Raw genomic sequence first — 14,479 nt, 5'->3', positions numbered from 1 at the left:
GCGGACCCATTTGTGGACCTGTGAATGGAGCCTAACCATCAATTTTTTTTATGAAAGTGGTTAGGTTTCCCAAAAGAAGAAGGTTCTCATAAAAATGGAAATGACCTTGGCTTTGGTGGGTCACAGTAGAGTTAAGGTGGGTTGTCCTATCAAAAATATTCTACATTTTTCAAATCAGCTCATGAATCTGAATACTTTTGTAATTGAATGCAATTAAAATGTAGTATAGCCACTGAGCTATTAAAAAATAGATCTGTATAGTGCCACTTTTTGTTTGTTCTTTTCTTTATTTCTCTGTCCACCTTAGTATCATTGCTGAGGTGGACACACATGCTAGATGCTGTATCTTAAGAGCTCACTGAATACTGTGTTATCACTGAGCTCAAATACAGTGGAGGAGGTTAAGCATGCATGGGATAGGCATAAGGCCATCCTTCATATAAGATAGGGCCAGGGGCTATCCATAGTACTCAGTATATTGGGCAGACTAGATGGGCCAAATGGTTCTTATCTACCGACACATTCTATGTTTCTATGTTTCTATAATGTACAAGCAGTACTCAATAAGCTACTACACTCCCTCTAGTGGTGGCTGCAAGCATCGTGGAAATTCACTTTAAACTTAGTATTCTTTTATTTGCTATCATGTTTGATAAGAGAACTAAACATGGACATTTATGTTGCTCCGCTACACTCTAATTCTCTGGCAGTAAAATCTTGCAGCTTTCTATGAACCAAAGCTAACAAGTCCCAATGGTTGTTATTTTTAGTTTTATTTTTGCAATCAGAAGGGGGTATGTGGACGTTCAGCATAAAATCCAATTTACTAATTTTATGTAGTTTGTCTTCTTGGTGAGATAAGATATTAATGGTGATAAGGAACTCATTAAACCAAGGCCTTATTTACACGTCAGTGATTATCAGATGTGTGCTGTCTGTGTTCTCCACGGACAGCACATGTACCCATTCATTTTAATGTGTGTATTCACACATCCATGTTTTAGCATGGTCGGTTGGTGCATGGTTTTAGCGCGGAAGCATGCTCTATGCTCACACGCCATCTGTGTTTTATCCATGTTTTACGGACCATTTATAGGAGATGCTCTGAAAGGTCATTTTCAGCGTTAGTGGAGCATGGATGAGACACAGAGAACAAAAAACAGACACGTGAACCAAACACGGATTGTTCACGGAAATCATCATGGATGAATCTCTGACCATCCTATCATGGATTTCATCATGGACACACATGTGTGAATAAGGCCTAAGTACTGTAGTAATTAAAGCAATCTGAACCCAGGATTATCTGATCATTTAAAACTTTTTAATGTGTAGGAATAGTGATGTTAACATCTTTTGTAATATACTTTATTAAGGAAATGCATGTAATTTTTTTTTTATAAAAAAAAAAAAATATGCCTCAAAAGTGTCCCCTTAACAACACTGAGCATTGTTAGGGAGATTCCATCTTCCGTGTTCTACTTCCCAGTTTACCTCTTCTCTCTCTCACCAGCCACTGCATTCCTTTGTGTAACTAGCCTATTTTATTCAGGGCTTTACTAAGGGTACTTTCACACTAGCGTTTTTTCTTTTCCGACGCTGAGTTCCGTCCTAGGGGCTCAAATCCGGAAAAGAACTGATCAGTTTTATCCCCATGCATTCTGAATGGAAAATAATCCATGGATGCATCAGGATGTCTTCAGTTCAGTTTTTTTTTACTGATCAGGCTTTTCAGAAAACCATAGCATGTTGTATTTTTACCTCCGGCCAAAAATCCGGAACACTTTGACTGAACTTCGGATCCGGCCTTTTTCCCATTGACTTGCATTAACGCCGGATCCGGCGCCGTGTGTTCCGTCAAACCGGATACAGCTTTTGCATGTTAAACCCGAAAAATGTGAAAAAAAAAAGTTAAAGTCCATAAATGGCGGATCCGTTTTTTCTAATGCATTTTTTCATTGTGATCAAATCCACTTGATCGCGCAGCCCGGCTTCTCTTCTGTCTTCTTCTCTGCTGTGTGCAGGAAAAGGACCTGTGGTGACATCACTCTGGTCATCACATGGTCCGTCACATGATCTTTTACCATGGTGATGGATCATGTGATGACCGGAGTGACGTGACCACAGGTCCTTTTCCTGCACACAGCAAAGAAGAAGACAGAAAAGAAGCCGGGCTGCGCGAACATGTGGATTAAGGTGAGTTAATTTTTTTTATATTTTTTTTAACCCCTCCAGCCCTTTTGTACTATGCATTCTGTATTCAGAATGCTATTATTTTCCCTTATAACCATGTTATAAGGGGAAATAATAATGATCGGGTCCCCCTCCCGATCCTCACCTAGCAACCGTGCGTGAAAATCGCACCGCATCCGCACTTGCTTGCAGATGCTTGCGATTTTCACGCAACCCCATTCATTTCTATGGGGCCTGCGTTACGTGAAAAACGCACAAAGAGGAGCATGCTGCGATTTTCACGCAACGCACAAGTGATGCATGAAAATCACCGCTCGTGTGCACAGCCCCATAGAAATAAATGGGTCAGGATTCAGTGCGGGTGCAATGCGTTCAACTCAAGCATCGCATCCGCGCGGAATACCCGCCCGTGTGAAAGGGGCCTTACTGTCAGGGCTGATCACTGCAGCCATGATCCTATCAATTTTGAGTTTTTGGTTAGTGCTGGGAAGATAGGGAGAGGATGGGAGCTGCAGTGATCAGTGCTGACAGCAGATGGTATAGTCAGGGAGTATTAGTTATAATCACAGTAAACTCCTCATTGAAATAGGTTAGTTACACACAAGGAGGCAGTGACTTGGGCAGTGAGAGCAGAGGCAGCCTAAGAAGCCTACCTACGTGTCTTATAGTAAGCCATACACAGTGTTCAGTTTCTATAAACAGAGTTACAATTTTTATATAGATAAAATACTTTTTATAGAATTTATAAACGTCCAGGGGCCCATATACTTTTTGTGGAATTTATTTTTATAGGGTTCTCACTGCAAATGAAGGCCAGGGCCTCCGATTTGAGTGAGAAAAAAGGACTGCAATAGAATACAACGCAGAAAATCCAGGGGAACATTCACAACGGGTGACTTCTACCTTATAAGCCACTTTATTGGGACATCTCTTCCCAAGGCCCAATGGTGGTGACATGAGAGTCAGCATCTCATACATCTCTGTATAATGGATACGGCCGCTGGTTATGGACAGGAGGAGCCCGAGAAGGAGAAAGGGAGTGAAGTGAGAACGATGGATCAAGCAATGAAAACCGCAGCAAACCCAGAGAGGCAAAAACCCAACCAACAAGAAAAAAACAAACAAACAGGAAACAGAAAAGAAAGAGGGAAACAGAAGAGAAGACGGAGGAGTTATTAAATGCCTTCCACCCAGGAGCAGATTCAGGCGGGGTTATACCGCACTTTTAGACCTTTTTACCCACACCCAATTCATCTCTTCTGTTTTTTTTTTTTAGGATTACTACTTCTCTATTGCAATGAGATTGCAAGCATGTCGAACACTGGTCTCCAGGCTCAGCCCTCAGAAAACATCATGTGCCACCGCCAGCCATATCCACAATATTTACAGCCAGCTGCTGCCACTGAGCTGAGAATATTGGGGGAGCCGTGTATCCCAGCTGGGCATCATCTAACTTGACCAGAGGGTACAGCTGTGATAATAGATCGTAAAGTAAGGAACCCGCAGTTGCTTCCTCCTGGCTGTGTGATGTGGCTCCTGGCATGCACCAGTGCAAAGCACGCTCTAGGATGCATATAAGGAAAGACATGCGTTCTTTCTGAAAGTTCCTTCTGCTCATGCTAATTTGCAGATTTCAGAGTCAATCAGCTGCCCCCCAACACCAGTAACCCTGGACCTCTATGTACTGTGAATATATGAGACTATTAATATTGACAGACCCTACTAATCACCAGTTTATTGTATACATGTCGATTTAGGTTTATTGAATAGTTTTAACTTTACACTGTTGCCTATACTATATCTAGGGTTGACTCTTCTGGTGTCACCACTTGTTCTTATCACATCAAACTTATGATCTCAAAGGGGTTGTCAGAGATTTTCATATTGATGGCCTATCCTCAGGATAGGTCTTCAATATCAGATTTTCGGGGGTTCTTATTTCCAGCACACCCATCGATCAGCTGTTTGAAGAGGTTTGAGGGCCTCCAAAGAGTGCTGTGGTCTCTTCCTAAGTCTGTGTGACGTCACGTTTATTGGTCATCATTGTAGCGCTGTGGCCTCCTCAGACAGCTGATTGGCGAGGGTGCCAGAATTTGGACCCCCCCACTGATCTGATAGGATCTATCCTGAGGATAGGTCATCAACATAAAAAAAAACTGGACAACCTCTTTAAAACCTCCAAAGATCTTTAATAAGATGTTCTTGAGTCCCAGGGACTAGCTTGGGTGCAGCTGCTGATTTTGTGGGAGTGTTAGGGAGTGAATATCACTATTTAAACCTGGAGGCAGCAGCCCGAGGTCCCTTGCATGGTGCAGTAGTGGAGCGGTGGAGGGGAAGGGACAGTTAGGTGAGGGGAAAGGTGGGAAGGTAGAGGTAAGCTATGCCCTTGCTGAGTGGAAAGGGCTGAGAGTCTGGGCACCAAACCTTGCATGCCAGCCTGTAGGGGCAGTTCTCTCCTAGGCCGAGCGGAGGCGAGATGACTCGGACTAATTTGTACATATCCTTATAGGGTATTCTGCCACTGGAAGAGAAGCACAGGCATATTAATAAGAGCACAGCTCAAAACCATGAAGCTGGAGATGCCTCCATGGTCAGAGGCAACCCCCCCACAACTTCAGTCACTGCACCATGAGAGCTCCTGGGGCAGCAAAATGTCATGCCCAGATACTGCAACAAGGCTGCAGGTCATTCTGGCACATGGGCAAGGGCATGGGAAAGGAATGGAAACAAATACAAAGTAACCAAAATTCAGAAAACGGTTTATAAAATTACGACTAGTATAATAAAGACCTGCATAGCAGACTTTTTGGAATCTATACTATACCATATAAGTGAAACTTTGGAAGATTTATACAAGAGTAATTTTAAGAAAATAAGATAGTTTACCATGCTGCTCTATCATATTCAGCCCAGATTCGAACAAACTCATCCAGATGATGTGGACCCAAAATCGAAGAGTCTCTTGTCAAGTATTCAAAGTTGTCCATTATGACGGCGACAAACAGATTTAACATCTATGGATTACATAGAAACAATACGTACAGTGTTAATATTACAATGTCGCAGTACACTACCTCGAAAAATAAAAAAATCTAAATAAAAACTACACTACCTGCCATATGTGAAATTCAAAACTAATAATAAAAATCGTGCAACACTAAACTGTCGATCACATGTAATTGCTTAGAAGATTTGGCCAATCAGCATGAGCATTTCACTGGTAAAATACTGGTAAACCAGCACAGCAGACCATCTGTCTATGTGTCTACAGCATGTACTGTACTGCTATATACCTGCAGTACATACTGTACTTATTTATCCCTGTGCTATAAGTAGTCATGCTATCTACCCGTACTACATGCTCTGTACTGCTATCTACCTGTACTGCATACAGTATAATGCATTGCTCTCTACCTGTACTGCATGTACTATACTGCTCTGCACCTGTAAGATATGCACTTTACTGCCATCCACCTATAATACATGCACTATAGAGCTCTCTACCTATAATACATGCACTATAGAGCTCTCTACCTATAATACAAGCACTGTATTGCTCTACCTGTAATACATGTACTATACTGCTCCGTACCTGTACTGCATGTACTATACTGCTCTGCACCTGTAATTCATGCTCTATACTGCTCTGCACCTGTACTGCATGCACTATACTGCTCCGTACCTGTACTGCATGTACTATACTGCTCTGCACCTGTAATACATGCACTATACTGCTCTGTACCTGTACTGCATGTACTATACTGCTCTGCACCTGTAATACATGCACTATACTGCTCTGTATCTGTAAGATATGCACTTTACTGCCATCCACCTATAATACATGCACTATACTGCCCCCTATGTATAATACATGCACTATACTGCTCCGTACCTGTAACACATGCACTATACTGCCCCCTATGTATAATACATGCACTATACTGCTCCCTACCTGTAATACATGCACTATACTGCTCCGTACCTGTAATACATGCATTATACTGCTCCGTACCTGTAATACATGCACTATACTGCTCCGTACCTGTAATACATGCACTATACTGCTCCCTACATGTAATACATGCACTATACTGCTCCGTACCTGTAATACATGAACTATACTGCTCCATACCTGTAATACATGCACTATACTGCTCCGTACCTGTAATACATGCACTATACTGCTCCGTACCTGTAATACATGAACTATACTGCTCCGTACCTGTAATACATGCACTATACTGCTCCGTACCTGTAATACATGCACTATACTGCTCTGTACCTGTAATACATGCACTATACTGCTCCCTACATGTAATACATGCACTATACTGCTCCGTACCTGTAATACATGCACTATACTGCTCCGTACCTGTAATACATGCACTATACTGCTCCGTACCTGTAATACATGAACTATACTGCTCCGTACCTGTAATACATGCACTATACTGCTCTGTACCTGTAATACATGCACTATACTGCTCCCTACATGTAATACATGCACTATACTGCTCCGTACCTGTAATACATGCACTATACTGCTCCCTATGTATAATACATGCACTATACTGCTCCGTACCTGTAATACATGCACTATACTGCTCCGTACCTGTAATACATGCACTATACTGCCCCCTATGTATAATACATGCACTATACTGCTCCCTACCTGTAAGACATCCACTATACTGCTCCGTACCTGTAATACATGCACTATACTGCTCCGTACCTGTAATACATGAACTATACTGCTCCGTACCTGTAATACATGCACTATACTGCTCCGTACCTGTAATACATGAACTATACTGCTCCGTACCTGTAATACATGCACTATACTGCTCCGTACCTGTAATACATGCACTATACTGCTCCGTACCTGTAATACATGAACTATACTGCTCCGTACCTGTAATACATGCACTATACTGCTCCGTACCTGTAATACATGAACTATACTGCTCCGTACCTGTAATACATGCACTATACTGCTCCGTACCTGTAATACATGCACTATACTGCTCCGTACCTGTAATACATGAACTATACTGCTCCGTACCTGTAATACATGCACTATACTGCTCCGTACCTGTAATACATGCACTATACTGCTCCGTACCTGTAAGACATGAACTATACTGCTCCGTACCTGTAATACATTAACTATACTGCTCCGTACCTGTAATACATGCACTATACTGCTCCGTACCTGTAATACATGCACTATACTGCTCCGTACCTGTAATACATGAACTATACTGCTCCGTACCTGTAATACATGCACTATACTGCTCCGTACCTGTAATACATGCACTATACTGCTCCCTACATGTAACACATGCACTATACTGCTCCCTACATGTAATACATGCACTATACTGCTCCCTACCTGGAATACATGAACTATACTGCTCCGTACCTGTAATACATGCACTATACTGCTCCGTACCTGTAATACATGAACTATACTGCTCCGTACCTGTAATACATGCACTATACTGCTCCGTACCTGTAAGGCATGCACTATACTGCTCCCTACCTGTAATTAGAGATGGCCTTGCGGTTCGCCCGGCGGTCGTTTCGCGGCGAACTTTGCGTGTTCGCAATTCGCCGAACATGCAAACATATGAAGATATTCACGCCCGCCATATTCTTTTACATTATGAAGAACTTTGACACATCCATCAGGTGGTACAGGACAGCCAATTGAGACATTTCAGCACATGGACATACTCCCTACCTTATGAATAAACCTGATCTGGCCGCCATTTTACATTCAGTCTTTTGCCAGTGTAGGGAGAGGTTACTGTGTGGAGCATGGACAGGCTGTTAGGGACACCAAAGTATTTTTAAGGACTGGTATAGGTGTGCTATCGATAGGTGTGATACACTGAGGGGTGCAATATACTTATAATATACTTTTATAATGAGTCAAAAACACATAGATCTACCGTATATAGTGATCACCTGGAAGTCAGGGGGCTAGGGGCTTACTAGGGCTATTTTTATATAGGGTAAGGTTCCGGACGGGGTCGCTCTTATCAGGGCGGGTGGTTTGTGGTTAGGCTATCAGGGCCAGTATAGCACCCCCTGTAGGGCAATATCAGGGACAGTTCTTTGCCCACCCTGTCCTTCAATACCACATCATCATCTAGCCCAGGGATGGATGTTTTTTGCTTTCCCTCCGGGATTCATGGATGTGCACGGGAACCCCCCGGATTGTGGTAGGACATATGGTTTCTGATTTGGTGCCGCCGAGCACCTGATTTTGTGCCGCCGAGCACTTGTTATTGCCGACCACATCTATGCTTTTTGCTTAACTTTAATAATTTTATTTATTTTCATTTAGAGGGATATCTTTTCCATTCACACGTCCGCAAAATGGGTCCGCATTCGTTCCTCAATTTTGCGGAACAGGTGCAGACCCATTTATTTTCAATGGGGCCGGAATGTGCTGTCCGCATCCACATCCGCATTTGCGTATCCGCACTTCCGCATCCGTGCTTCCGTTTCCGCAAAAAAAAGAACATGTCCTATTCTAGTCCGCAATTGCAGACAAGATTAAGCATTTTCTATTATAGTGCCGGCGATGTGCGGTCCGCAAATTGCGGAATGCACATTGCCAGTGTCCGTGTTTTGCAGATCCGCAAAACACTTACGGACGTGTGAGGGGGCCCTCGTATTAACATTATTAAAGGTTACGTTTTATCTTTATGTATATTCTAATGGATTGCCTTCCTTGTACAATGTTATAATATACTTTCTATGTTAGAGAGTATATTATAGTGCATTTGTATTGTGCGGCGGCAGTTGTGTGCGGTTCTGCTGCGATACTGCAGGTATATAGAGGGACGAGCGTTATTGGAACAAATAATTTCTACTGGTGTGATATACCAGTCGTCCCCCAAAAAAACTGATTGAAGCGGGGTGCTATATACCAATATACTTTCTTTATAGTGCATTTGCGCATGCGCGTACGGAAAAATTATATTGCCGATATTTCGAATTGGAAAAAATAATGAATGGAGATCGCAAATTCGAATAATACATCTGGTATGTCACTGTCCATGTTGTGGGACTATTTGTGCACTTCTAGAAATAATTATTTCTAGGCTGCAAAAACCGTCCCGGCAGATGTTCGCCCATCACTACTTGTAATACGTGCACTATACTGGTCTCTACCTGTAATACATGCACTGTATTGCTCCCTACCTGTAATACATGCACTATACTGGTCTCTACCTGTAATACATGCATTATACTGCTCCCTACCTGGAATACATGCACTATACTGGTCTCTACCTGTAATACATGCACTATACTGGTCCCTACCTGTAATACATGCACTATACTGGCCTCTACCTGTAATACATGCACTATACTGGTCCCTACCTGTAATACATGCACTATACTGGCCTCTACCTGTAATACATGCACTATACTGGCCTCTACCTGTAATACATGCACTATACTGGCCTCTACCTGTAATACATGCACTATACTGGTCCCTACCTGTAATACATGCACTATACTGGCCTCTACCTGTAATACATGCACTATACTGGTCTCTACCTGTAATACATGCACTATACTGGCCTCTACCTGTAATACATGCACTGTATAGCTCCCTACCTGTAATACATGCACTATACTGGTCTCTACCTGTAATACATGCAGTGTATTGCTCTTTACCTGTACTAATACATGTACCAGAGCTATCGCTCAGTGTTTATTGATTACATTCTCGATCTGCAGCACAACAGCTGTAATAACTGAATCTTATCTTTTCAACAATAGTCAACATGTAATATTTATTGCCTGCAAAAATCCATATTTAATGAAGCTCCGGCTGTAATTATTCCACTGATGGGAGCTTCCTTAATCCCTCATTACATAATTGAACATGTCAATGTTTTCTCCAAATGTTTTTTAACTGGGATAAAAGTTTCCAGGCAGCTGTCTGTCACCCCCAATGTAATAAAGTAAGGTAACTACGGATCACTTAGCAAAAACTGCAAGCACCGACCTTAGAGGCCTAATCGGTACCAAACAGGAAGAGGTTTCACACACATATTACCCTAATTTATGTAATTCTTAGCATTTCCCTCAGCTTTATTTGTATGACAAGAACACCAAAGAGAGAATCCCTGTGCCATGAGGCTCTGCACAGAAGTGCACCCTGCATCACGGTGCGGACTAGAGATGAGCGAAGTTTTGTAAAATTTGATTCGGCTGCTTTGCCGAATTTTACAAAAAATCTGCTTTGTAACTAATTACTTTGTCACGAAGCGCATTTCTTTGTAAGTAGTGGGTGCAATGACAGGGAACGGCGATTGAGCCACCCTCCGTCATTGTACCCTTCAGATGCCGCGTTCATAAATGATCGAGGCAACTGATATACATAATAAAATAGTGTAAAATGTAAAAAAAAAAAAAAAAACTTTTCTGATCCATTTGCTCGCTAAGTGCCTGCCCTTGCGAAATCTCATGCGACCCAAGATTACGTCATCACGCTGTCCGGCGACGCTTACGGGATTTCGGAATACATTCTAACATAATATATCAGTTTTGCCTGAATTGGTATGTGTCATGCCGCCGACGTTCTGTTCCTTTCCGGCAGCTGCAGGAGGTGCCCTCCGCGCAGAGCGGGGAGCCGCTCGGTGTCTCCGCTGCCATGGCAACGGAGGACGGAGCGCGCCCGTCCGCACGCTCCTTCTATGTGCGGCCGGCATCCTCTGTTGCCAGGAAACCTGTGTGGGCTGTGCGCCGAGCTGGACACTCGGCACTCAGCTATCAGTCCTGGGACAGGTCATGTGGCGCTGGCCACGTCACATGACCTTAGCCCTTCAGTATATAAGCAGGCAACCTGCTGGCCACAGGTTGCCTGTGATATTGTTTATATAGGCTCCTGATACTCTGCTCCATTACTCTTGAATTTGACCAACGGCTAGTTATTTGACCACGCTCCTGCTTCTCCCTTGTACTCTGACGCGACCTCCAGGTTTTTACCTCCGGCTTGTTATTGGTATTGTCTTTGCATCTCCCTCGTAGTTTGACGTGACCTCTCGTTGTGACCTTTGCTAGTTTATTGACCCTTCTCTACTGCTGAACGCTCCTGTCGCCGCACGCCGCCTGTTGCTTGTCTCTGCTTTTCTCTGTCCCTCCCGCACTTACTCAAGTTAGGGATCGCCGCCCAGTTGCGCTCCGTCGCCTAGGACGGGTAAGTGCAAGTAGGCAGGGAAAGGGGCGTGGATGCCAGACTAGTGGGTGCACGCTCTCCCTCTCTCCTTCAAGGGCGGCGTGACGGTATGTTTTCCAAAATCCGTTTTTTTCTTTCTTACTCCTTGACCTTCATAGTCTGTCTGTGTATATATCCATTATCTATCTATCTATCTAGACCTATGGTGCCCCTCAGCTCTTCGATTTTCCAGTGTTGGCCACACCCATTAGTGATATGTGGTCAAATCTGAGATGTAAAAATCCCCCCACCCCTCATTCAGATCCGGGAAGACATTCTTTAGTAGTAATAGGCCTAAAGGTGGCCATACACATACGATTAAAGTAGGCCAGAATGGCAGATTACGGCCATTCCAGCAGACTGTCGTTTAAAAAAACAGTGTGAACAAGCATCCGTGATCGCAGATTCTTGTCTGCCGAAAATGTAATCTGCAATGCTGCAAAAGTTTGGCCGTTCATCAGCCAAAACCGCATGTTGATGGCATGATCAGCTAAATTCAGCCAATAAATTGCCATTGTGCTCAAGCACATTATCCCAAATGTATGGCCAGCTTAAGCCTTTACAAGGCTTCCAGGCCTATTACTGCTACAGATGTAGCCGCGCTAAACTTGATGGTTAACGCATGAAGTAAACAATGGCAAGAAAATGTTAATTTACTTTTCAATGGATTTCAATGGCTTTTGTCTCAAGATAACACTGTGACATGTTATCAGAGTCAATTTTAGCTTGGCTACAGCTGTATATTCCAATGCAGGTCTGCAGATGGCAGCACTGTATTGGAATATACAGAGTTTTCTATACCGTAATGGAATAAATTCTATTACTGAATAGAAATGGCAGTCTGATGTTATTAGGCCTAAGAAAAGGAGCAAAAAGTAAAAAAAAAAATTGCAAATATAAAAAAAATAAAATAAAAATAAGCATTTTAATAGGCGCTTTTCCCCAAAATAAAAATAAAAGTAAATAAACATTAAAAAATAAACAGGCATCATCACATGTAAAAACGCCTGTATTATTAAAATATTAAAACATGTTTCTTATCTCCTATTAGGCCTCAAAAAGGGGGGAAAAGGTTAAAAAAAAGTTTGTATTAAGCAAATATATTGCTGCATTTGTGGGAGGGGAGGCTGATTACAAGGCTATTTATACGTACCTGTGGGCCCAGGCTGGCTGATTACTAGGCTATTTATAGGCACCTGTGGATCCAGGCGGACGCCTATTCAGCTGATTTCACCCACCACACACACACACCATTTCACATTAGGGTGGCCCCCTTTTTAAGCTGCCCTACCACAGCAGTTATGGCATCACTCCACTGCTTGTTGTAGATAGGGTTAGATAGGTTAGGTTCACCTTTCTGATAGCCGATCCGACCACAAGTACAAATTTTAAAACATTTTTAAAAATATATAAGCGTTTAAATCACCCCCCTTTTCCCAAAATTAAAATAAATAAGTAATAAAAAATAAACATCATAGGCATTGTCACATGTGAAAACGCCTGTACTATTAAAATATTAAAACATGTTTCTGAAGGTGGATTTAGACGCACAAATAATCATCCAGATGATTGAGAATGACCGTTACCGATCATATGACCGTCTAAATGTGCCACCAATCACCCAATGAATGAGCAAAATGCTTGTTCATCAGGTGATCCTGTCGTTCATGCAGGCACCACCGATCATGGCTTCTGGGCGGCAAATCGTGCAGTCTAAACAGCGATCTTCTGCTCAGAAACCATGATTGTGTATGAGGACGAGGGATCGCTACAGTGATCCCCCGTCCTCATACAGTGAAGGAGATCGCTCTCATACTCTATCCCTGCTGGGGCCTGGGCTGGGTCGTGACACAGTGCTGTGCTGCTGCCTGCGCTGCTCCTGGTCTCCAGAGGGCGCACATGTGACCTGACTGGGTACAGCGCGTCAGGTCAAAGTGCGCGCTGTACGCAGCCAGTCAGGCAAGCGACTGAGCAGAGACCAGAGCAGCGGAGCGGCCGAGCCAGGAGGCGGAGCGGGGAGGGAGCACGTAAGTCAGTGCCAAGTGCTCACTACTCCCTCCGTCCTCCAGCGCGGCCGGCAGCCCGGCAGGCGCAGCAGCAGCAGCGACGTGGTCAGTGGCCTGCCTGCCGCCCAGAGGCTGGGGAGCTGGCCTGTGCCCTGAGGCTGGAGCCTCCCCAGCCTCTGTGTCGGCCCGGCCCTGGCTGCATGTAAATGCGTGGTCTCCTTCACTGAACGAGCAGCCGACTGTCGGGAAGGAACGCTTCCTTCCTGACTATCGGCTGCTCAGTCGGCCATCTAAATCCACCTTAAATTTGTACAAACAGATAAGGTTCATTCTAGTGCTAATCCACCGCTTTTCGAATGCATGTTCTTTACAGTATGTATAGTCATCAAAAGGCAAACACAAAGAGCTGTAATATTGTATGTATTCTCAGTATGGAGTAGGTTCCACATTATAATATGTGTATTCAACTTTTAAGAGGCACAAGTTCTTGGATAACGTGTTTACGTCTGACAAAAAAGTAAGTACATATTATGTGAAAGAAGCAATAGACGCGTGAATAACCTCAGTAAGAGCCGCTGTACTTTCCTTTAGTGCCAAACAAAATAGGCCTGTAATTTGACTGTCGAACACTTTTAAAGATAGCTGAAGAGCAATTATTATTATCAGACATTTTCAAATGTCATCGGTTGTGAACTATGGGCCTAACCCTGAACATCATTTCCGATAAACATGCAACTGAGCGGAAAGAATTTAGGAAATTGTAACTGTCGCTAAAGCCCCCCTATCTGGAGGTATTGTTTTCTCTACCAAAGCGTGCATAATATAGAGCAAATGTAATTATATGGAGCTTATTTCAGGAGGAGTTTGTTTTCCACGTCACTGAGGCATTAGCTGGGTTAACTATTGGTTACCTGGGCTAAAAAACACAGATATATGATAGTTATACCATACTGTACATTTGTTTTTGCAACTTTGTGCATATAATAGGAGAAGAATGCATTCTGGACAGGATTATAGGGAAGCTACCATGGACCTCCAC

The 14,479-nt window shown here is 43.2% G+C and overlaps 1 protein-coding gene across 1 annotated transcript in view; it reads right to left on the bottom strand.

Annotated features, from left to right (window-relative positions):
* CACNA1E (calcium voltage-gated channel subunit alpha1 E) overlaps positions 1-14,479 on the bottom strand; it is a 638,268-nt gene that overhangs the window by 30,637 nt on the left and 593,152 nt on the right. Inside the window, exons 38-39 of the mRNA XM_040406914.1 lie at positions 5,080-5,207; positions 4,618-4,714 (exon numbers count right to left, since the gene is read on the bottom strand). Coding sequence (XP_040262848.1) covers positions 4,618-4,714; positions 5,080-5,207 — 225 coding nt within the window. The remainder of the gene's footprint in view (positions 1-4,617; positions 4,715-5,079; positions 5,208-14,479) is intronic.

Source organism: Bufo bufo, chromosome 9 (genome assembly GCF_905171765.1).
Source record: "Bufo bufo chromosome 9, aBufBuf1.1, whole genome shotgun sequence".
In the NCBI taxonomy this organism is placed as follows: domain Eukaryota; kingdom Metazoa; phylum Chordata; class Amphibia; order Anura; family Bufonidae; genus Bufo; species Bufo bufo.
This window is presented reverse-complemented; position numbering and strand designations above follow the sequence as displayed.